Source organism: Podarcis bocagei, assembly GCF_964188305.1.
Source record: "Podarcis bocagei genome assembly, chromosome: 2".
NCBI classification, from domain to species: Eukaryota; Metazoa; Chordata; class Lepidosauria; order Squamata; family Lacertidae; genus Podarcis; species Podarcis bocagei.
Window position 1 is genome coordinate 1722286 of NC_138126.1, and position 23851 is coordinate 1746136.

The following is a 23851-nucleotide window of genomic DNA, read 5'->3' on the forward strand; positions in this document are numbered from 1 at the left end:
GATGCCTTCCTCTTTCGCACTCGGACCTCGCCATGCGCAATGGGGAGGGGGAGGCCCCTGGAAAGGAGACACCCCCCCAACACGAAGCCGACACACAAAATCCGTCCCTGTGGCCTGGAACCTGTAGGGCGTCTCGACCCCATTGCTGCCTGCCAAGGAGCTCTCTCTAGGGTCAGGCTGCAGCAGCTTCGAGGGGTGGCTGGGATCCCGGAACGGTAGAGTTGGAAGGGGGGACCCCCAGGGCCATCTAGTCCAGCCCCCTGCCAAGGAGGGAGCAGAGCACGTTCTTCGGATGAGACCCTCCTTCGGCCGACAGCCACCCACTTCCGCAAGGGCTGCAGAAAAGCCGAGAAGGATGGGGTTTCTGGCAATTCCCGCTGCACTGGCAGAGCTTTTTAGGAAGCAGGGACATCCGGTTCGCTCTCTAGGGAACGGATGGAAATGTAGAGTTCAGTGGGACTTCGGGGGGTCATCCATTCCAACCGCCTGCTAAGGCAGGAATCTCAGCTAAAGCATTCCTGGTGGATGACCACCCAACCTCTGCTTAAAAACCTCCAAGGAAGGAGAGCTCACTGTGGAACAGCTCTTCCTGTCAGAAATCCTCTTTTATCGTAACCTGAAGCCCTGTGTTCGAGTCCTCCCCTCCAGAGCAGGAGAAAACAACCTTTCTCCCTCTTCCACGTGACAGCCCTCGAGATATCTGAAGACGGCTATCATGTCTCGCATCTTCAGGCTTGGAGAGGTCCTGCCCCTCGTCAGGTCTCTAGGGCCAGGCTGCAGATGCCTGCCGGCTTCTCTGGGGCTGGCAGAGAGCCCTGTGTTGCCCCCTACGTCAGGCTCACCTCCCCGCCAGGGACAGGTGCCTGGGAATGTTTCCAATTTTGCTGCTGTAGGCAAGAAGAGGCGAGAAGCTGGCAGAGGAAATCCTTGGGACACGTCCAAAAGGCCAAGAGGCAGCTAAGGACACTTGGTTGTAAACAGAACCTCTGAGCACTTTGTGAAGATGGCCCAAATATTCCCATTTTGTTTTAGTGCACTCTTCACGTCCTCAGAGGTACTTCCATCTCAGTCCTGGTCCCCACGCACAAAGCTTTCCATACCACAAAGCTGGTTTTTATAATAATATTTTATAGAAAGTTTCAGTGTCCCTGATGCAGCCAAGTACAAATGTTTTTAACATTCGAAACATCATTTTTCCTCCAGAGAAAGAGAAAAAAAAGTTATAGGCAGCAGGTAGAAAGTGCTTGTTGCCCGTGGGTGGCGGCAAGAGGCAGGCAGAAGCCCAACCGGTGCTGCTCAGCCTACAGAACGTTAAGGAAGGTGTTAAAAGGCTCCCGTGAAGAAGGCGTTTCTTGGGCTGAAACTTAAATAGTATAAAAATATATTGGGGGCTCTGCAGAGTTTCAGACATGCTGGTGTGGAGAGACAGGAATTGCCTCCAAAAGTACGCGAAAGACGAGAGCCAATTTGCAAGCTGTTTAGGATCGTATATAAAATGTTAGCTGCGCGGTGAGAAGTAGCAGCCTGCAGGAGAGGAAAAAGTGGGGAAACTCCCAACCTTCCTCATCCTGAGATCGCCTCTGGGGTTTTAAACTACAACTCCCCATCAGGTGCTGGTGGGAACTGTAGTCCAAAAGTCCTGGAGTCTCAGAGCTGTGACATTGGGAGGGGACACCTAGGGTCATCTAGTCCAACCCCCTGCAATTCAGGAACCAGAATTCAATGATACCTGACAGAAGCCCGCCCAACCTCCAATGAATCATAGAATTCAAGTGTTGGAAGGGACCCCCAAGGGCCATCTAGCCTAACCCCACGACAGACGGCCACCCAACCTCGGCTTAGAAACCTCCAAGGAAGGAGAAGGCAGTTCAGAAAGACGTTTACGTGGAACCTCCTTTCTCGTAACCTGAAGCCATCGGTAGGGATTGTGGGAAATTCAGTGCAAAACCCCTGGAGGAGATCCCAACCTGAGGGTGGCTGGAGCGGAATTTGCAAAGTGGCTGTCCGTGTAAAACGGCCGCGAAAAGTCACCGTCTTCCCACCAGCATCAGGATTCACACGTGACATTCCCCCTTCGCTGTAGGAAGGACAGATTTGGCCGTGGGTCGGGCTGAACCCTTCCCCACAGCCTCACAACATAGCGCCGTCTTTTTAAAAAAAATTAGTGTTAATTTGCACTCAGCGCAGTGTCAAGTGCATCTCAGAGTCACACACACCCTCCCTGAGATATGGGGCAGCTGAGCTTAGCAGAGGGGGCAGTTTGCATCTAGGATCTGCGAGAAACAGCCTCCGACAGGCACAGAATTGCTCCACATTCCCACCGGTCCAAAAAGAGGGAGCCGTTAACGGGGCAATCCGCCAAGCCCTCCCTCCCCGCAACAGGAAGCGAAGTGCCTCAGGGCTACTTGGCAACCCTCCCATTGACAGCTAAGGCACTTGGGGCAGGCGGGGGGGAGCCCAGAGTGAGAGGAGAAGGCGCCCACGGCAAAGAAACAGGAAGCCGGTGGTGACGGCAACAGGAAGTGCACAACGCAGATGGAAACTCTTCCAAGCGCGACACGACATCCGTGTCTTCGACAGCTCAGCCTTCCCCCCTGAGCTAGAGGGGAGGGATTTCACTAGAATCGCAGAGTTCGAAGGCCCCTGAGGATCATCTAGTCCAACCCCAGCGGTCCAAGGTGGGACTGCAAACCTTATCGGCCCCATGCTCTACCCGACTGAGCTGTGAACGGCATGATGAAGGAAAGGTGCTGACACTGGAAATCGGACAACGGACTCAGAAACGGAGGATCAGGAGGGGCCCGCAAGGATCATCTAGTCCAGCCCCCCTGAGATGGTGGAATCATAGCTAAAGGATCCCAGGTGGCCATCGAAGCTGCGCTTAAAAAATGGAGGAGACTCTGCCACCTCCGGTTCCACCATCAAGCGGGAACTTCTTCCTAACGTTTAGCCGGAATCTCCTTTCTCGTTGTTTGCATCCATGGGATCAGGTCCTGCCCTCTGGTTTCCCTTTCCTTGGGTCCAAGGAGTTAAGGACATCGAGTTCCTCAAAGACTCTGGAAAACCAGGGTTCTCCGCCAGCCAGGTGCCAACATTTTGCCACTTCTGACACCGTGTTGCAACCCTATGCTGTCCCCAGTCTCAAGGGCAGCGTGGGCCGCCAGCCCCGAGCGAGTGGAAACCGAGGCACCGCTCTGTCCTCCTGCCGCCCAACTCAAAAGAGGGCCCTGGCTATCTTCCGCCCGGTGGCCTTGATCTTCGGGAAGGTGGCGCTGATCTCCACCCCCTTGGGCGGCTTGGGCTTGGGCGGGGGCGGCGGAGGGGGCGGCTTCTCCCGCGGGCGCTTGGGTCGCAGCATGAAGTCTAGGCAGGTGCTGCTCATCGCGTAGAAGACGTTCGCCGTGGTGGGGAAGGCCAGCTCTGCAGGGGTGGTAGGAAGAGAGAGGGCGAGAGAGCGAGGAGGGGTCAAGGTGGAAAAACGAGAGGAACTGCTCATTCTTGGAGTTCCCTTGTGGAAAAGGAATGGCGCGCCCAAAGCCAGAACCAGGGACTCCTGGGGGCGCAGCTCATCTCCCATCCTAAATAAAACACACCACTATTAGCATTGCTTTCCTAAACCTCTGCTGCTCTGCAGCTTTGCAGAACCCGAGCCGCCGTTTTCTTAAAAACCCAAATACAAAGCCGCAAGATTTTTGCCACTTTGTCAACAGCAGAAGACGGTTCGATTAGAATCTGCTGACAAACAAAGGGAGGATAATAAAGACTTTGAAGTCCACTGGGCAGCCTTGAAGCAGGGGAAATGTTTAAAAGACATCGTCCTCTGTGCTGCCGTGTTGGAAAAATATTTTTAAGGAAACATTTACAGTGGTACCACGGGTTACAGACGCTTCAGATTACAGACGCTTCAGGTTACAGACTCCACTAACCCAGAAATAGTACCGGGTTAAGAACTTTGCTTCAGGATGAGAACAGAAATCATGCAGCGGCAGTGGGAGGCCCTATTAGCTAAAGTGGTGCTTCAGGTTAAGAACAGTTTCAGGTTAAGGACGGACCTCCAGAACGAATTAAGTTCTTAACCCGAGGTACCACTCTATAAGCTGCCGGGGAAGCACCGGAAAGCTAATTGTAACCTAAAAGCAATTTGACGCACTGCAAAATCCCGCGGGCAGCAGTTAAAACCAGTGGCGTAAATGCTTGCAACAGAATTGTAGAGTTGGGAGGGACCCCCCAGAGCTCATCTAGTCCCACCCCCTTTGCAATGCAGGATTCACATCCCCTCAGATTCCCCCCCTCCCCACTATAAAGCACAGAGACAGGCCTCACCTCGGCCTTCCGGCAGGAGCTGCACCAGTTCATAGTTGGGGGCCAGGACCCGATCCTGGTTGTGCTTCTCCAGCGCCTTCGCGATCACAACCGGCGCCTTGTCTTGGCTCGTGACCTGCAGGGGGCAGGCAGCAATAGCACAGGGAGAGAGAGAGAGAGAGAGAGAGAGAGAGAGAGAGAGAGAGAGAAGAAAGAGGAGTTTCAGCCTTTGCCAATTGGGTGCCCCTCAGAAGTTTTTGGACCAGGGCCGATTGTGAGTTTATTTCATAAAATTTACAGGCCACTGGATTGTAACAAAACAAACAAGCCTCAAAGCCGTTTTGAAAAACAATGAAACTATTGGCAGAAACGGTGTGTAAATAACTATGTAAAACCTTAAAAATGAAACAAAAACCTTTGCGGCAAACAGATTAAAACTCACCAACGTTCTACGTTATCTGGGTAGGTCTGTCCAAAATAAAAAGCGTTTTAGGAGGCGCTGTTAAGATCACAGCAAAGGCTGGGTGCCCATCTGTCGGGGGCGCTTGAGCCGAGATTCTTGCATTGCAGGGGGCTGGACTAGATGATTTTGGGGGTCCCTTCTGATTTTATGGTATCTGCTTGGTGTCACTCAGCAGGGAGTTCCACAGACAGGAGCTGCCATGCCGGAAAATCCATTTTATTACAGATGCAGAACGGGCGTTACATAGCCCCTGAGAATGGGCCAGTTCAGCCAATCACAGAATCATATTGAGTTAGTGGGAAGGGACCCCTGAGGGTCATCCAGCCCAGCCCTTGCAGTCTAAGCAGCTGAGTGGCTGCATGTGGGGTCAGGCCACGACACAGATAACCTGGTCCCGCGTCATAGCGCGAAAGAGCTGGCAGGCACCTGGCTGGGGAACCGTAGAGCTGCAGCCCGGGAAGGGCAGGGGTTCTCAACCTGTGGGTCCCCAGATATTGTTGGACTACAACTCCCATCATCCCTGGCCTTGCTAGCTAGGAGTGATGGGAGTTGTAGTTCAACAACATCTGGGGACCCACAGGTTGAGAAAGGCTGCCCTAGGGCCATCTAGGCCAGGCACCCCCAAACTCGGCCCTCCAGATGTGCTGGGACTACAACTCCCATCATCCCTAGCTAACAGGGCCAGTGGTCAGGGATGATGGGAACTGTAGTCCCTCAGTATTTATCACTCCTGTTATACAAAAATCTCCAAATGGGTCCGAATGTCAATGTCTAAAACTCCTGGTAGAGGGCAAGGACCTGGAGATCACACTAAGGGTGGCCAAATTCTGTGCGGCTGCCATAAAACTTAGGGAACAAACTGTACAACCAAAATGATTCAGGTTTTAAATGATAATTTTAGGTTATATTTTAGTGATCATGATTTTATATATATAGATATAGATATAGATATAGATATATATAGATATAGATATAGATATAGATATAGATATAGATATAGATATAGATATAGATATAGATATAGATATATACACACACACACACACACACACACACACACACACACACACACTGCCGCTATACAGTGGTACCTCGGGTTACAGACGCTTCAGGTTACAGACTCTGCTAACCCAGAAATAGTACCTTGAGTTAAGAACTTTGCTTCAGGATGAGAACAGAAATCGTGCTCCAGCGGCGCGGTGGCAGCGGGAGGCCTCATTAGCTAAAGTGGTGCTTCAGGTTAAGAACAGTTTCAGGTTAAGAACAGAGCTCTGGAACAAATTAAGTTCTTAACCAGAGGTACCACTGTATCGGAACTGTCTCTGTTGTACCCAATTGCAATTCAATGTATCCCTGTTGTGTTTTACGATTTCCCTGATATCGTAAGTAAGACGGAACTGATCTGTGACTGTAATAACAACATTCATTCCATTGTAGTCCCGAAACATCTGGAGGGCCGAGTTTGGGGGGTGCCTGGTCTAGACCAACCTTCTGCTGCGCACGGGGGACAGCTAACGGCTGTTCCTGCGCCCCCCTCCCTGGCCAGGCCCTCTCTTCCCCAGGGGTCCTGCCCCCTTCGCTCACCAAGATGCTTTTGTAGAGGGTGCCATTGTGCAGAGCCATGCTGACGCGGATGATGCGGCAGTCCGAAGGGAGTCCGCTGTCCGGGGCGGGGGCCGTGGGGTAGGCTGACCCACAGGATGCCGAGCGCCGGTGGCCCCGGACGAAGGTGCCCCCCACGGCAGGGGGTGGGGCCAAGCCCTCCGGAGAGGAGGGAGAGGCGTTCTCTGGGGCTGTGTCCAGTGAGGAGACGGACGGCCACTTCATACGCTGGGGAGGCAGCGGGAGGCAAGGGTTAGCGAGGGATGCGTCCGGCTCAGTGCTGTCTACACGGGCTGGCAGAAGCGGGGGAATTCGAGAAATCTCCCCCCACAGTTCTAATATTCACAACGATCCCCCTTTTGGCACAGTTGCTTCTTATGGGTCCTCAGTAGGTACCTCATTTATTTGTTTGTTAAATTTGCACAGATCCCAGGGCAGTTAACAGCATGAAAAAAAGCAACATAAAAGCACCAACTGGCAGCTGCTGGGAGGGTAAGGTGGCCTCATTCCAAACCCAGGTACTTTTGAAGGTGGCTTACAAATAAAATGGCAACAGATAAAAGCGTCATAGGAAAGACAGTTGTGAAAAAGCAATTAAACAAAAATAGGTAGGTAGATAAGATACATTAGGGTTGCCATATTTCCAGGCGTGAAAATCCAGACAGAGCTGCTGATTTTCTGGAGCTTTTTCCTGCAGATTTTATCGCCGTTTTCATCCCTTTTGCCGGGTTTCCCTCGACATTTTGCTGGCTTCAGGAAAATCCCCCCACCCCCGGACGCCATTCTCCAGGCCCAAATCCCGGAAGCGCCTGGGAAACCCTGGAGGTATGGCAGCCCTAAGATAGAAACCGGATGAGAGATTAAAGGTATAGAAAAATCACCGTAAAAGCAGCGTAACACCAGCCCTTTCCTTTAAAACTGATACTAAGCAGGAACCTCGTTCTGCTTACAAAGTGAAAATTCCCGCAGAGCTCACAAATCGCAGCTGGGAAAGGACATCGTCCCGGCCCCCCAACTCACCTGGGTCTGGTGCGGTTGCCCCTGGGGGGTGGGGGAAGCAGGTGGAGGCAGCAGGAGGTCTGGCGGGGCTTGCGGGGAGCTGGGCTTGTCCCAGGAGACAAGGGTGCTCATCCCAATCGAGGTGGCCAGGCTGGAGGAGAAAGGAGAAACGTCTGGTGGTTGGGGAAGGACCAGGAGAAGACGTTTCAGCAGGTGAGACCCAGCTCTACCGCGCTAGGGTTTTAAGATTCCAGCTGGACACCTGCGATTTGGAGCAGAGGTTGGGTGGCCATTTGAGCACCAGCGGTGCTTGAGGTGAGATTCCCGCATTGCAGCGGGTTGGGCTAGATGTCCCTCAGGGGTCCCCCTTCCAGCTCTACAATTCTATTATTTGGAAAGAAAGCTTCGAAATTAGAGGGCGGGGGGGGAGAGAAGAGGTGGGGCTGGACTTCCTCTTTCGCTGGAGGTTTCTAAAGCAGAGGACGGGTGGCCAGCTGTCGTGGATTCTTTTCTGGCAAGGGGTTGGGCTAGATGTCCCTCGGGGGTCCCTCCCATCTCTCCCGGGCCCTTCCCGCCTCTCACTCTGCGCAGTGGGTGATCACCACGGTGGGCTTCACGGGGCGGCCAGGGGTCGCTGCTTCCGCAGGCGGCTCGATTGTGCAGGACAGCTGGTAGCTGGCAGAGAGAAAGAGGGAGAATCTCTGCTTTAAATATTTTACTTTTTAAAATAATAATAATAATAATAAATTCCCAGAAGAGAAAACAGCAGCTGTGTTTCAGTCTGTTGCAGCAAAAACTACAGGACAGGATGCCCCCTGCCCCCCATAAACCCCCTAAATCTGTTCCAGGGGCTCCCCCAAACCTCCAGACCAAACTGGGAAGGTGGGGGGCCGGGAAAACCTTCCTTGGAGGTTTCTGACAAGCTGTCTGTCAAGGATTCTATAGCTGAGTTTCCTGCATTGAAGGGCTGGGTGGTCATAAAATCATAGACTCTTCTGAGTCGGAAGGGACCCAGGGGTCATCTAGTCCAACCCCTGCCTTGCAGGAATCTCGGCTCTAGCCTCCATGATAGAGGCAAGGAAGGAGAGCTCACCGCCTGTCGGGGGAGACCACTCCACTGCCTGCAGTTATCTCCCGTCTGGACTACTGAAGGTGACCCGGAAACTGCAACTAATCCAGAATGTGGCAGCTAGACTGGGGACTGGGAGCAGCCACCGAGACCATATAACACCAGTTTTGAAAGACCTAAATTGGCTCCCAGTACGTTTCCGAGCACAATTCAAAGTGTTGGTGCTGACCTTTCAAGCCCTAAACTTGGCCCAGTAGATCTGAAGGAGCATCTCCACCCCCATCGTTCTGCCCGGACACTGAGGTCCAGCACCGAAGGCCTTCTGACGGTTCCCTCCCTGAGAGAAGCAAAGCTACAGGGAACCAGGCAGAGGGCCTTCTCGGTGGTGGCGCCCTCCCTGTGGAACACCCTCCCACCAGATGTCAAAGAGAACAACAACTACCAGACTTTTAGAAGACATCTGAAGGCAGCCCTGTTTTGGGAAGCTTTTAATGTTTAACACTGTATTTTAATACTTTGTTGGAAGCTGCCCAGAGTGGCTGGGGAAACCCAGCCAGATGGGCGGGGTATAAATAATAAATTTATTATTATTATTATTATTATTATTATTATTATTATTATTATTATTATTATTATTATTTCACTGCAATGTGAACCGCTCTGAGGTTTACAAATAAAGAGCAGTGTACAAACTTTGATGGGCTTTTGAGGGGTCAGTCTGCATGATATCTGGGGCGTCCCCTCCACAAATTCCAGCTAAACATTTGCAGAAACGGAGGGGCTCAGGGCATGTCAGGGGGGTGGGCCGCATGACCTCTGGGAACCCCCTTCCAACTGATTTAGGATTCTAGGGCCAAAGAGCGGACTGGGTTTCGGGTGGGATCCTGAGACCCACCTCTGGCCCTCGCTGAGTCGGGGCAAGCGCTGCAGCCATCGCTGGAGGTGCCAGTCGGGGCTCAGGGCGTAGTTGCGGCAGTTGGCCTGCAGGAGTCGCAGCTGCGTGAGGATCTCAAATTCCTATTTTGGGGGGGAGACACAAAGAAAAATGGGCATTAATAATAGAAGGTGCCCCCCAATTTTAAGGGGGTGCCCATTGCATGCTCCTCCCCTCTTCCAATGCGGCACGTACCTTGCGGTGCTTCTCAAAGTTGATGTACCCGTTCTGCAAAGAGAAAGAGTCACAGAATTATAGTGCAGCCTAAGATCTCCTGATTTGCCCCAATGAAATTGGCTCGCTCATTCATTCACTCATTCATGACTGCTGGGATTCCCACCCCAAAGTTCTCTCCCAGGGAAGGGACTCCCTGGTTGTCTCTCTGTGCGAGTTGCCGTTCCGTCATCCTCCTGCCAATCCACCTCTGCATTTGGAGGCAGCTGGGTCGCTTCGCCGTAGAATCACAGAAGGGACCTTCCAAGGTCATCCAGCACACCCTACAAGGCAGCAATCTCCCCCAAAGCCTCCCTGACAACTGGACATCCAACGTCTTCTGAGAAACCTCCAAGGAAGGAGGCCCTCGGGGGTCTCTTCAAAACCCAAAATTCTGTAGTTCTACGAGTCTGCTCCCCTGCCCGGGGTTGGCGTCTCCCCGCCTGCCACCTGGTCCTCACCTGCAGCCTGTTCCGTGTCGCTGCGTCCAGCATCACCAAGTCCTTGAGGAAAGTGCCCAGGTAGGGGACCACGCCCTGCGGGGAAGAGATCGAGAGAGGAAGGAGGTCAGAGACGGGGAGACCTGCATTCCTGGCCCCTCGGCCCTAGCCCGCCTCCCCTCCTCTTGAAGTCTGGGTACCACGGGGCGATGCTCCAAAGGTCTCCGCTGCTGCCTGCGCTGGATCGGGTCCGCCCCAGCCCCTCGAGGGTAGCCATCCTGTGGGGAGCAGGAGAAGAGAAGAGAATTCAGAACTGCATTATTTTAGGATAAACTGCATGGCGAAATGTGCAAATCGGTCCAAATTGCATTCCAAAACCTGTTAAGTAGTAGGGTAGCAGGAGACTCCCTCGAAAGGCGGACGTCTCTCCCCCATTGAAGGTTTTCAAGCAGAGGCCTAGGACCCTCGTACCTACGGGACCACCTCTCCCGGTATGCCCCACGGAGAGCCTCAAGGTCCATAAATAGCAACACCCTAGAGGTCCTGGGCCCTAAGGAAGTCAGATTACCCTCAACCATTGCCAGGGCCTTTTCAGCACTGGCTCCGGCCGGGTGGAACGCTCTGTCTCATGAGACCAGGGCCCTGCGGGATCTGATTTCTTTCTGCAGGGCCTGTAAGACAGAGCTGTTCCGCCTGGCCTTTGGCTTGGAATCAACTTGATCCCCTTCCCCTCTTTTCCTTTTTCCTTTCTCCTTCTGTGATGGAACTCCTATTTGGGGACTTCCCTGGCTTTTTTTCTGGCCCACGTAGGACCAGTCCGGATAGTTGGCCTTGGTGAAGACTTGACGTTTTCATCCCCAATTAAGTTTTTGATTGAGTTTCCACTGAAATGAGGCTGCATTTTAATAATAATAATAATAATAATAATAATTTATTATTTATACCCCGCCCATCTGGCTGGGCCTCCCCAGCCACTCTGGGCGGCTTCCATAAAAACCCAAAATACAATAAAATATCACACGTTAAAAACTTCCCTGAACAGGGCTGCCTTAAGATGTCTCCTGAATGTCAGGTAGTTGTTTATCGCTTTGACATCTGCTGGAAGGGCGTTCCACAGGGAGGGCGCCACTACCGAGAAGGCCCTCTGCCTGGTTCCCTGTAGCTTTGCTTCTCGCAGTGAGGGAACCGCCAGAAGGCCCTCGGCGCTGGACCTCAGCGTCCGGGCAGACTGATGGGGGTGGAGACGCTCCTTCAGGTATACTGGACCGAGGCCATTTAGGGCTTTAAAGGTCAGCACCAACACTTTGAATTGTGCTCGGAAACGTACTGGGAGCCAATGCAGGTCTTTCAAGACCGGTGTTATATGGTCTCGGCGGCCGCTCCCAGTCACCAGTCTAGCTGCCGCATTCTGGATTAGTTGTAGTTTCCGCGTCACCTTCAAAGGTAGCCCCACGTAGAGCGCATTGCAGTAGTCCAAGCGGGAGATAACCAGAGCATGCACCACTCTGGCCAGACAGTCCGCAGGCAGATAGGGTCTCAGCCTACGTACCAGATGGAGTTGGTAAACAGCTGCCCTGGACACAGATTTGACCTGTGCCTCCATGGACAGCTGTGAGTCCAAAATGACTCCCAGGCTGCGCACCTGGTCCTTCAGGGGCACAGTTACCCCATTCAGGACCAGGGAATCCTCCACACCTGCCCGCCTCCTGTCCCCCAAAAACAGTACTTCTGTCTTGTCAGGATTCAACCTCAATCTGTTAGCCGCCATCCATCCTCCAACCGCCTCCAGACACTCACACAGGACCTTCACCGCCTTCACTGGTTCTGATTTAAAAGAGAGGTAGAGCTGGGTGTCATCCGCATACTGATGAACACCCAGCCCAAACCTCCTGATGATCTCTCCCAGCGGCTTCATATAGATGTTAAAAAGCATGGGGGAGAGGACAGAACCCTGAGGCACCCCACAAGTGAGGGCCCAAGGGTCTGAACACTCATCCCCCACCACCACTTTCTGAACACGGCCCAGGAGGAAGGAGCGGAACCACTGTATAACAGTGCCCCCAGCTCCCAGCCCCTCAAGACGGTCCAGAAGGATGCTATGGTCGATGGTATCAAACGCCGCTGAGAGATCCAGCAGAACTAGGAAACAGCTCTCACCTTTGTCCCTAGCCCGCCGGAGATCATCAACCAGTGCGACCAAGGCAGTTTCAGTCCCATGATGAGGCCTGAATCCCGACTGGAAGGGATCCAAATGGTCCGCTTCTTCCAGGCGTGCCTGGAGTTGTTCAGCAACCACTCGCTCAATCACCTTGCCCAGGAATGGAAGATTTGAGACTGGGCGATAGTTGGCCATCGTGGCCGCATCTAAAGATGGTTTTTTAAGAAGCGGTTTAATAACCGCCTCTTTCAGCGGGTCTGGGAAGGCTCCCTCACGGAGGGAAGCATTCACCACCCCACGAAGCCCATCGCCCAGTCCTTCCCGGCTAGCTTTTATAAGCCAGGATGGGCAAGGATCCAGGAGACAGGTGGTTGGTTTCACTCGTCCAAGCAGCCTGTCCACATCCTCGGAGGTAACAGGTTGAAATTGATCCCACTCAACTTGACTAGACAGAACTCTAGCACTCTCCCGCCCCGGCCCTGCTCCCACGGTGGAGTCTACTTCTTCCCGAATCTGGGCGATTTTATCTGCAAAAAACTTTGCAAAATCATTGCAGGAGATTGTATTTTAATCTTGTTTTTAAGTTGTATTTTAATCAATTGTTTTTATACCTGGTGTTAGCCCCCCTGAGCCCAGTCTTTGCTGCAGAGGGAGGGGTATAAATAAAAATGATTATTTGACATATTTCAGAGACATGCAGAGGAACACCCCATCCGGTTTTGCTTCAGCACCTGAACTTCAATGTTTGTTTTCACGGGCTGTTTTCTTTCCTGTGTTCCCTTTCCGCTCGTGAGGAGCCGCCTCGGAAGAGTTTGTTGCCCGGAAAGTGAGGACTGTAAGCACCGATGGTGCAAAAACAAACAAGCCGAGTGAGAAGGTTGGCTCAAAGATGCAAGGGATTTCCTCAGGATAGGATATGCAATAGATTAGGAACTGCAGTTTGCAAAAAGTCAAAGCCCTGAACATTTTTGTGCCAGTGGAAAGCCGGTGTGGTGTGTGTGTGTGCGTGTAAAAGTCCCCTAGACATTGAGAGTCAGGGTAGTGCAGTGGTTAGAGTGGCAGAATGCGACCTGGGAGAGAATCATAGAATCTTAAAGCTGGAAGGGACCTAGGGTCATCTAGTCCAACCCCCTGCAATGCGGGAGTATCAGCTAAATCATCCATGACAGATGGCCACCCAACCTCTGCTTTAAAATCTCCAAGGAAGGAGAGTCCACCACCTCTTGTGGCAGTCTGTTCCACTGTCAATCAGCTCTTACTGTCGTATACTGGAATCTCCTTGCTTGTAACCTGAAGCCACGGGTTCGAGTCCTCCCCTCCGGAGCAGGAGAAAACAAGCCTGCTCCCTCCTCCTTGGGACAGCCCTTAAGATATTTGAGGTTTCCCCTCAAGTCTCCTCTTTTCCAGGCTAAACATACCCCAGCTCCTTCAACCATTCCTCATGAGGCTTAGTTTCCAGACCCTTGACCATCTTGGTCACCCTCCTCTGCCCACCTTCCAGCTTGTCAACGTCCTTCTTGAATTGTGGTGCCCAGAATTGGACGCAGGGTTCCTAGTGTGGTCTGAGTAAGGCAGGATAGAGTGCGACTCTCACTTCCCTTGATCGGGACACTAGGCTTGATGCAGCCTAGAATAGCATTAGCTTTTTTTGCTGATGCCACCACACTGTTATGTTAAGTTTGTGATCCACTAAGACCCCTAAACCATGGATAGGCAAACTAAGGCCCGGGGGCCGGATCTGGACCAATCGTCTTCTCAATCCGGCCCGCGGATGGTCCAGGAATCAGTGTGTTTTTACATGAGTAGAATGTGTCCTTTTATTTAAAATGCATTTCTGGGTTATTTGTAGGGCATAGGATTTCATTCTCCCCTCCCCCCTTCAAAATATAGGCCGGCCCCCCGCAAGGTCTGAGGGACAGTGGACCGGCCCCCTGCTGAAAAGCTTTGTTGCCCTAGATCCTTCTCACATGTATCACTAGTAAGCCAAGTGTTTCCCATCCTCTATTTGTGCATCTGCTTCTCCCTTCCTAAGTGCAGGATCTGACATTTGTCCCTGTTGAAATGCATTCTGTTAGCCTGGGCCCAGTTCTCCAATCTGTTACGGTCATTTTGGATCCCGATTCTGCGGAGAACGTGGAATAAACACCTGGAAGAGGAGCCTCCGGCTCTGGCTGTAGTTGTCCTCCTCCGAGCAGACGGCGCTCAGCTCCTCATAGCAGCGGAGGGAGTCCCTGGAGGGGGGGGAGAAGAAGAGTAGGGCAGTCTCAAAAGGGAACCCCCTCCCTCAACCCACCCCAGCACTAAAATACAACAGGGACAACAGGTCAGCCAGGCCACCTTTAGATATTTAGTGGGCTTCGCCCTGCCTAAGAGGGATCAGGCTCCTGTCTTTGTAGGGACCTCCCTAGACACCTCTGCTGCATTGGTTAGCTGTGATTCTGGGGTTGGACTAGATGACCCAGAGGTGTCTCAACCAACCCTACAATTCCAGAGGGTGCCTGGCAGGGAAGAGAAGCGCTTTGGGAGGAGGACCTAAGGACCTGGGCAAGGAGAGGGGAATAGCCAGGGCAGGTGGCTGCCTGGTTTTTGTTGCGGCCAGGAAGAAGCTCAGGGTCTCAGAGACGGGTGGGTGGGTGGGTGTTTTTCTGCGAGGGGAAGGAGCTCTGAAGCCGAGGATCGGGGCCCACCTGGACGTCTCCTCCCAGGTCCTCTTGAGGCGATGCAAAGGGGTGGACTTCAGGGCAGAGACGACGGCATAGAGAGAGGAGAAATTGCGGAGGAGAAAACACTCCTGGGATGGGAAAGAGAAAAGAAGAAAAGGGTCTGTCAACCGCCTTCCTGGGAGGTTTTTATGCAAAGGCCACGTGTTTAAATCTAAACAACAACGACAAATGCAGCTTATAAACATTCCAAATAAATAGATAAAGCAGCAGTTGGCAAACACTGCTCCATGGACCCAGAAACGTTGCTGTTGCTTGTTTACTGTTATTATTATTCCTGCCTTCCCATTCCAACTCCACGATTGCATTCTGGATTGCTCAGTCGGTAGAGCACAAGACTCTCAATCTGAGGGTCATGGGTTCGAGTGCCGCGTTGGGCAAAAGATTCCTGCATTGCAGAGTGTAGGGGAGTGGGGGGGTCAGGTGGGATTGCTATGAGGAATTATGAAAAATGAAGCAAGCCATTGTGTCAGCAATGCGTTGACTGCGTTTGATTCACTGACAACTGTTTCTGATCGAATCCCACAGGCCTCTCCACCTCGGCCATTTGCTTTCTCTACACCTGACAGGCACGTATAAGTATTCTGAACCACAGGCCAGTTGCTTCATCAGGAATCCTCAGTACATAAAGTTAGTGGGTTACTTTGATGTAATTTAATCTTTAGATAGATCTTAAGGGCCAGGAAGAGAGTTCACAAGGAGATGGCAAATACTGCCAGCCTTCCACTCCTGTTTATGACCTCCAGGGTTTTGCATTCCTCTAGTCCTGTTTTATTTACTCTCAGATATGTATGCATGCTCAAAGTAGTCTTTGTAGTTAAAAGAATTTCTTTTAACCCCCCACGTGGGGTTTTTTGAAATGCTCAGAGGAAATCTGATTGGTTCTTACGAACACTGTGTAAAAAGTTCTTTTGTGAATAAAACGACCTGGGCCAAGGGGTGGACAGAGGAGAATTATTATTATTGGCACCACCTCCCAGAGTCTTGCTGGTCAAGCCTCGTGTGTATTTTATTAATCAGTCTCCAATCCTTCCTTGCTTTGGGAACGCTACAGCAGAGGGCTGGGCTGGATGACCCTCGGGTGGCCCATTCCAACCCTAACCGTCCGATGGTTCTATGAATTCCATCATTCTGTTTCAGCTTAATCCAGCACGAAGCTGGAAAGGGGCAGAAGGAACCGCGACGCCCTCCTTGCGAGGAGGACCCACCTCTGCCACGCGGATCCACTTCTCCAGCAGCCGCGCCCTCTGCGCCGCCCGCAGCTCCGTGTCGCCCAGGCAGGAGGAGACGACGGCATTGGCCACGCGGTTGAACTGGGCCACGGTGGCGCGGACGGAGGGGCAGGCTCCCTCGTGGCCCCTCTTGTCCCGCTGCGACCACAGCTGGCCCTGGCACTCGTGGGGCACCAGGCGCAGGAAGAGCTCCTGCGGGGAGAGAAGAAACTGAAGGGGGGGAGGAAGAGAGGAGAACCCCCCCAAAAGCCCCCAATCCCTGGCAGGCTGGCTTAAAAGGAACCCGAAACCTGTGCCCCTCAAAGGCAGGCTGGGCAAATGGCGAGGGATTCGAGGGATTCTCTGATCAGGAAGAACAGTTTCTGTTCTATTATTATTATTATTATTATTATTAATTTTTTACCAACCACCCAAACACAAACAGTGAAAACCCCCAGGCAGCTGATACATTGGGTATACAATATTCAATAATATACGTTTTCAATAATATACATATTCAAATCAACCATATGTACACTTCTATATGCCTTAACACTCCTCCCTCCACAAGGTTTATTTAACGTTTAACATTTCAATTTCCCCAAATGGTTCAAACCTACCCAAATAATTCAATATCTTCTCAACATATTCAATAATACAGTGGTACCTCGGGTTAAGTACTTAATTCGTTCCGGAGGTCCATTCTTAACCTGAAACTGTTCTTAACCTGAAGCACCACTTCAGCTAATGGGGCCTCCTGCTGCCGCCGCGCCACCGGAGCATGATTTCTGTTCTCATCCTCAAGCAAAGTTCTTAACCCAAGGTACTATTTCTGGGTTAGCGGAGGCTGTAACCTGAAGTGTATGTAACCTGAAGCGTATGTAACCCGAGATACCACTGTATTCAATAATAACATATTCAAATCAACCATATGTACACTACTATATACCTTAACACTCCTCCCTCCACAAGGTTTATTTAACTTTTTAATTACCCCAATAATTCAATATCTTTTCAGACCAGTCCTCCTCTTTCTCACTGACCAAGAACAGCTTTCATTGACGGAAAGCAAAACCTCCCAAGTCTCCAGTCCTCATGCCCAAAGAGGTGGAGGGTGGGCCATGACAGAGGGCAGAACGAGGGTTGTGGAGCTCATCCAGACCCCCTGCAGGATCCCCCCAGGCCCTCTCCCCTGCCCCCCCCCCGGTCACACTCACAGCATCCTGCGCGGTGAGATGAGCAGCCACGTCTTCCGCCTGGAGCCCCAGGATGTAGTGGGGGTCTGCGGGCCCTTCGTCCGTGATGCCCTCGTCCTCACGGGGGGCCTCCTGGCCCTTGGGGGCTGCCTCTTGGCCAGCCGCCAGGAGGGTCTTCTCGGGGTCCGATCCGCTACCCAGCGCCCAGCGCAGCCAGGCTCCCAGCTGCTCCTTCAGGCCAGCGTCCAGCCCCACAAAGTCCTCCGGGTACCCGTCCAGCCAGGAGCACAGCAGAGACCCCAGGGCCCTGGGGGGAGGGGAAAGGGGGGAGTCTGTGACTGCTGGGATCCCAGGAAGCCCCCCCCCCCATCCCAGCACAACAGCCAGTCAGAGAGGCCCATTATGGGAGACGGGCAAGTGGGATTCGAACCCCCAAGAGCCCTCTCTCCCTTTCTGTGGTTTCCAGCATAAAGCCATAGAATCGTTGGAAGGGTCCTACTGGTCATCCAGTCCAACCCCGTTTTCCTCCAGTTGTATCGGCCTCTTCGCCTTCCCTCCGAATGAAAAAGCCCCAAATGGATGGCTCAGTCCGTAGCTCTCAGGGATGTGAGTTCCCATGATGGGTGAAAGATTCCTGAATTGCATTTGACTACATTGCAGAGAGGCACAGGTCAATTCTGTATCCAGGGCAGGATACAGAACGCAGGATGAGACCCTCCCTGCCCGCGGACTGTCTCGCCAGAGTGGTGCATGCCCTGGTTATCTCCCGCTTGGACTACTGCAATGCACTCTACGTGGGGCTACCTTTGAAGGTGACCCGGAAACTACAACTAATCCAGAATGTGGCAGCTAGACTGGTGACTGGGGGCAGCCGCCAAGACCACATAACACCGGTCTTGAAAGACCTACATTGGCTCCCAGTACGTTTCCGAGCACAATTCAAAGTGTTGGTGCTGACCTTTAAAGCCCTAAACGGCCCAGTATACCTGAAGGAGCGTTTCCACCCTCATTATTCAGTCTAGACACTGAGGTCCAGCGCCGAGGGCCTTCTGGCGGTTCCCTCATTGCGAGAAGTGAGGTTGCAGGGAACCAGGCAGAGGGCCTTCTCGGTGGTGGCACCCGCCCTGTGGAACGCCCTCCCATCAGATGTCAAGGAAATAAACAACTATCTGACTTTCGGAAGACATCTGAAGGCAGCCTTGTTCAGGGAAGTTTTGACGTTTTATTCTGTTTTTAATGCTCTTTTGAAAGCCGCCCAGAGTGGCTGAGGAAACCCAGCCAGATGGGCGGGGTATAAATAAATAAATAAATAAATAAATAAATAAATAAATAATAATTACTATTATTATTATTTGACTGGATCCCTCTGGTGTCCCTCCAAACTCTCCCATTCTATGGCTCTATGACCTTTCCGGTTGCCCTGTTCTGAACCCGTCTCAGAGACACCCTGCCCTCCCAGATCAGGGAGTCTCTGGTGACTCACTCGTGCGAGGGAGCCAAGCCCACGTGTCCTGGCCTCGCCCCCGCCCCCCACCCCAGTCCACGTGGCTCACCGCCAATCCCTCCCGGGAGCCCACGGCAAGACCAGACGCAGCCGGCAAGCGCCTCGTCTCTCTGGAGGGCGTTTCAGGGAGGGTGTCGTCTCCCGCACCCGCTTCCCACTGAAGGCTCAAAGGAGCAGCCCTGCTTGACCCTCTCCTGACCTAATGTCCTGTCTCCGAAAGGGGACAGCCCAGGAGGACAGTCTCCCAGGCCAGCAGAAAATATCTACGAGGGCAATGACTGGCTATTTTTGTGTTCGTTTGGCTTTTTTTTGCTTAAACTACTTATCTGTGTCTTAATCTTGTATTTTTATCTAGTGAATTGCCCTGAAAGCTTTTGATGGATGATATATAAATCCTAATCCTAAGAATGAAATAGATGTAAATCCTTCATCAGTGGTGAACTGATGGATGTTTTTTTATTTATTTATTAAAAATATGTATATACACCAACCTATCATTAAAAAAGAGAGGTTTACAACAAGATAACAAGGTAACTTTTTAACATGGTCTTGTGCGAAGAAGGTTTTATTGCTATAAACGGCTTTGATTATCCTTTTTGTATGACACAAAGATGTACAAATATTTTCACCCAGGCATAAACAAGCGGGATTTACTCCTGAGTAGACATGCGAGAGCCGCTCCGGGAGGTTGCAGGGCCACCTCTCCTAGATGCTTTCGCTGAGATCCCTGCCTGTCGGGGGCTGGACTAGATGACCACAGGGGGACCCCTTCCAACTCTACCCTTCTCTGTTTCTAAGCATGTGAGGCCGTTCAGAAGCAAGGCTGGAGACGGAGCTCAAACCCGGAACCCAAAGCGACGACCACTGTGCCTCTGAGCATGTGCCGAGTTCAGGGACCTCTGAGGCTCCCGCACGGCAAGGGGTTGGGCTAGATGACCGCCAGGGGGCCTTCCAGTGCTACGATTCAATGACCGTACCCAGTTCATAATCATAACACGAACACAGGCAGCCATCCTTCGGTAGAGAGAGTCCAGAAGCAGCTTAGGAATTAGCTCGGAAAATGGGATTTGGGCTGCGGAGGGGGATATTTCTTTTGGGGAGGGGGCTGTTATTAAGTGCTCAGGGGAGCAGGGAGAAGGAAGCAGGCACCCACTCACCGCTGAAGGTCTGCTGTTTCCGGGGTAGCGTCTGAACTCGAACCCACAACCGCCTGCAGCCTGCGGGGGGGGGGGGGTATGAGAGAGAAAAACCAAGCGACTCAATGAATTAAGTAATCCTTCTACTCTCTCGCCCAGCCAGCAACCCGCCACCTCTCCACAGCCTCAGACGGCTGCCCAGCAGGCAGAAACCCAACCGGTGATGTTCTGTTCTTACCATGAAAACTCAGCAATGTTAACGATGCCACACAAGCTGCACCTGCTGGGTTTCCGCCTGCGGACCAAACAAACAGCACTGCCAACGTCCCCCCCCCCCAGACCATCTCCCCTCCATTGCAAACCTCTCGAGCAGGAGCCCCAGGACCAGGCCGGTGGTGGCGAACGTCCGGTAGGTGGCCAGGAAGGCCGGCACGTAGCAGGTGTCCCCGAGCGAAGGGGCTTCCAAAAGGTGCCTGACCAGGCGGGGCAGCGATCCAGCCTTCAGCACCCGAGAGCGGCCGGCCGGGGACTCCGACACCCCCAGCGCCGAGGCATCAGCAGCCCCCAGGGGACCCGAGGCGCTTGGCGGCTCCTCGCCCTGTTGGGGGGGGGCAGAAATAGAAAGGGGTGGGCTCCAGTGACAAGGAAGGAGGCTCGGTTTGTGAGCTGCAAGTTGTGGATTTCTTAGAAGCGGTTCCCTGCACAGCCGGCGGGTTGAGCTGGATGACCTCTGGGGGATCCCAACCAATTTTTCAATTTTATGTAAACAGAGGCAGCCGCTGCCTCCTCATCCTAATCTGGCCTTGTGGCAGGTCATTCCCTTGCTTGGCTTACGCACCACCAGGGCCTCAAACTGTTGCAAAGCAGGCTGAAATTCAACAGGTGACGTTTCGCCAAATGCCACGGAAAGGCAGCAATGTGAGTGATACGCCTTTTAACATCGCTTCTCTTCCTTTGGCAATATACACCCCCAGGCATGGGGCACGACTTACCCCAGAGAACAGGCTGGCTTTGTTAGCGCCCCCCGGCAGCCGAGAGCTGACAGTGTAGATGGCGCCTTCCTCCTTCTCCTCCCACAAGGTCACTGGGGGCTGCGGTGGGGGGAGAAAAAAAGAGACATTTTAGCCCGTGTGCAATTCCTGCCCACCCCCCAAGTTGCCACCAGAGTGCTCCTTCATTTATGTCTATTTATTTGTGGGTCTGCGGCATTTCCGTCCCTCAAGCCTCCCCCTCAACAACCCCGAGAGGGAGGCCAGGCTGGGAGAAGGCAGCCTGCCAGGATTTGAACCCAAGTCCTCAAACCACGGCACCACCTTGGCTTCTGACCCCCCCCCCATAAAACCCTCCGAGCCTTACCTTCACAGGCAGGCAGTACCAACGGGTGCGGGTGAGGATCCCCCCCTCTGCGGAGCCCCCTCCCGGCTCCAGGCAGCCCCCCAGGCGGAGGAAGACCTTCATGGGGGTGGCAGATCACACACACCCCTTTGCACCCCTCCTGCCCCCAGATGGAGAAAGTGGGGGGGGTGTCCTCTTTGCTGCAGAAGATGGGCAGAAAGAGGGTTGGGATGGGGGGGCCCAGGCTGAACTCCCGGCCCCCCACCCAGGCCTCGTGTGTGTTTCTCTCCTGCCTCCCTTTCGGTGTCGGTTCCTCTCCTTCCGCTTCGCAGGATTGGGCCCGGCCCCTTCCCCGCCCTGCAGAGGACTTCCCCAAAAACAGGCCGAACCAGATTCCACTTCTCTCTCTCAGCCAACCCCCCCAACAACAACAACAGGGCCTTTGCCTGGAAGGCCCGCCATACACCTGCACACCTAGGCAGCAGGCAGGCAGGCCGCAGTCCAACAGGTGCAGCTGCCAGCTGGGAAGGCGTGCCCACAAGACCGGATCAAAGGTGCTCGCCTCCAGAGACGGAGCTTTGTCACCCGGGCAACGGAGCCACACAGTGGGTCAATAGAGAGCAGCAGGCAGACACGCAAACACGCACACACACACACACACACACACACACAGACACCTGTCCCAGCCTGCACACCGGCAATGCAAACAGACGCACTGCGCCAACCCTGCAGTGAAGGCCGGCGGGGGGGGGGAGGCAGCGCGATCACGACCCCCAAGCGGACCAGCCCCACACAATGAGGCGGGCGGGCGGGACTCCTGTCTGCAAAGGGGGGTCACCTCTGGAAGCAGCCGGCGGGGGCTGGACTAGATGACCCTGGGCAATGCTGGGATTGGCCAGAGCTTTTTAAGCAGAGGGACCGTGGCTAGGGCTGGGCTGGATGACCCCGGGGGTCCCTTCTATGGCTCGTGGGCACGGGCGAGGGAACTCTTGAACCCAGCACCTGCCAAGCATACCCGCAGAGAGTAACTCCTGCGTGCGTCCCCCCACCCCAACAAACACCTCCCTGCTGCTACTGACCTGCTCAGGAGTTGGGGGTCCTCCGCGCTCCGACTCGGGGGTCCTGCTCCGGAAAGCGCTGAGGGTCACACCGGCGTCGCCTCCCCCGTCCAGCAGGTGGCGAAGAGAGCGGGGGAACATCCGGACCCCCTCCCCTCACGCCCGAGGGCAGCTGGGGGGGGGAGAGAAGCAGGGGAGGGGGTGTTTTCCCCCAAGGTGTTTTTTTGGGGGGTCTCCCACCCTATTGCCCGTTTTCACCCCAAAGCCTAACTGCAAACCCGCCTCCTCTTAAGGGTGCTTGCGACGAGGGTCCCACAGGCAAGAATCCCACCCCAAAACTTTGTTTTTTAAACACCCTCAGCCCCTAAACCGCTTGCAAGAAACTCTTGCCTCCTTCCCTCCGTTAACTTGCACGGGGTTGGAATGGATGACCCCTGGGGTCCCCGCCCTCCAACTCCACTCCAGCTCCTGCTGCTGCTGATGCCTCGCCCCCCCCCTCCCATGGGGGCCAGCCCTCTCCCTGCCGGGTCTCACCTGGGTGCTGGAGGGCAGGACCCCATGGGGTGCCGCTGGGCTGCAGGGAGGGACCCAGGAGTGCCCCGTTGCTTTCCCAGGCGCCGGCCAAGGGAGGGGGCAGGATGGAAAGTCCGGAAGCGGAGCGAGCTGGGAGCGGAGCCAGGGACACAGTGAAGGAAGGGGAAACCGGAGCCGGACTCTCTGGGAGCGGAGCCAGGAGGCTGGGGAAAGCCCGGGACTGGATTCCGCCTCGGGAAGGGAGCGGGAGAGGCCGAGTAGAGGAAGCCCTGAGCAGCCCCAAACCACGGAACTGGAGTTTGCCCAGGAATGGCTAGGGGAGAACTGGAATCGGAGTCAGGAAGCAGAAGGAAAACCTGGAACCGGCCTTCACGGACTGAGGGTGGCAGGTGCAGAGCCCAGAGGGGAAGTTGATGCAAACAAGGCCAGCTTCAGCAAAAGCCTGGGGTGGAGCGCAAGGAGGATTGGGCTGGTGTGAGTTATGCCAAACGCAGAACTGGATTCTGAGTGTGGAGCCCCAGTATTGAGAGAGGGATTGGTCCTCTGACTTGACAGGAGAGGGCGGGTGGAAAACGTGGAACCGGCTCGGGCAGGGAAGCTGGAGAGGTGGGCAAATTGCTGGAACAGCTGAGACTGCCGCCTGTGTGTGTGACTCCACAAAATGGTGTGGACACATCCCTTGAACTGAAGATGTGGAATTCAGAAATACGATGAACGCTGTTGAGAGCTATTTTAAACATGGGAAGAATATGCCAACATCCTACGCATCTCGGCCAAGCAATAATGTTTTCAGCAGGTGCCAAAAGCTGTACCAGTGAAGGAGCCCACCTGGGTGTCAATAGGCAGGGAGTTCCAAAGCTCCATTTCCTTACAGATGCAGAAATGGAATTACGTGGCACCAGCAGCACTGCCAATTCTACCGATCAAAGTCGCAAAGCAGGTGCACTGGGGTCCATGCAAGACCCCAGTCATGTGCA

At 53.6% G+C, this 23851-nt stretch overlaps 1 protein-coding gene across 3 annotated transcripts; it reads right to left on the minus strand.

Moving 5' to 3' along the window:
• Nucleotides 1–1111: 1111 nt before the first annotated feature.
• LOC308580460 (ral guanine nucleotide dissociation stimulator-like 2) lies at nt 1112–22989 on the minus strand. Of its 3 annotated transcripts, none has more exons than XM_081182137.1 (18): nt 22875–22989; nt 22362–22512; nt 20940–21038; nt 20310–20545; nt 19969–20028; nt 17329–17614; nt 16109–16324; nt 14868–14971; nt 14327–14411; nt 10223–10300; nt 10044–10118; nt 9565–9597; nt 9331–9452; nt 7949–8041; nt 7388–7517; nt 6350–6595; nt 4324–4438; nt 1112–3420 (listed from the first exon to the last, which is right to left on the minus strand). In XM_081182137.1, exons 2-18 carry the CDS (start codon nt 22479–22481, stop codon nt 3215–3217), a joined length of 2304 nt encoding a protein of 767 aa, XP_081038263.1. In that variant the 5' UTR covers nt 22482–22512; nt 22875–22989; the 3' UTR covers nt 1112–3214. The 3 variants fall into 3 exon arrangements, with proteins under 3 accessions (XP_081038263.1, XP_081038264.1, XP_081038265.1); XM_081182138.1 differs by lacking the exon at nt 22875–22989 and adding an exon at nt 22711–22805 and having other exon boundaries at nt 22362–22678; XM_081182139.1 differs by lacking the exons at nt 22362–22512; nt 22875–22989 and adding an exon at nt 21304–21700.
• Between the last annotated feature and the right edge of the window lie 862 nt (nt 22990–23851).

Bases quoted from the DNA above. Each gene is read 5' to 3' on its own strand.
- LOC308580460 (XM_081182137.1), bottom strand. From the start codon at position 22,481: ATGTTCCCCCGCTCTCTTCGCCACCTGCTGGACGGGGGAGGCGACGCC. The intron at 9,453-9,564 runs GTACGTGCCGCA...CCCCCAAAATAG, and splicing joins ACTTTGAGAAGCACCGCAAG to GAATTTGAGATCCTCACGCA. The intron at 6,596-7,387 runs GTGAGTTGGGGG...CTGCCTCCCCAG, and splicing joins GGCAACCGCACCAGACCCAG to CGTATGAAGTGGCCGTCCGT.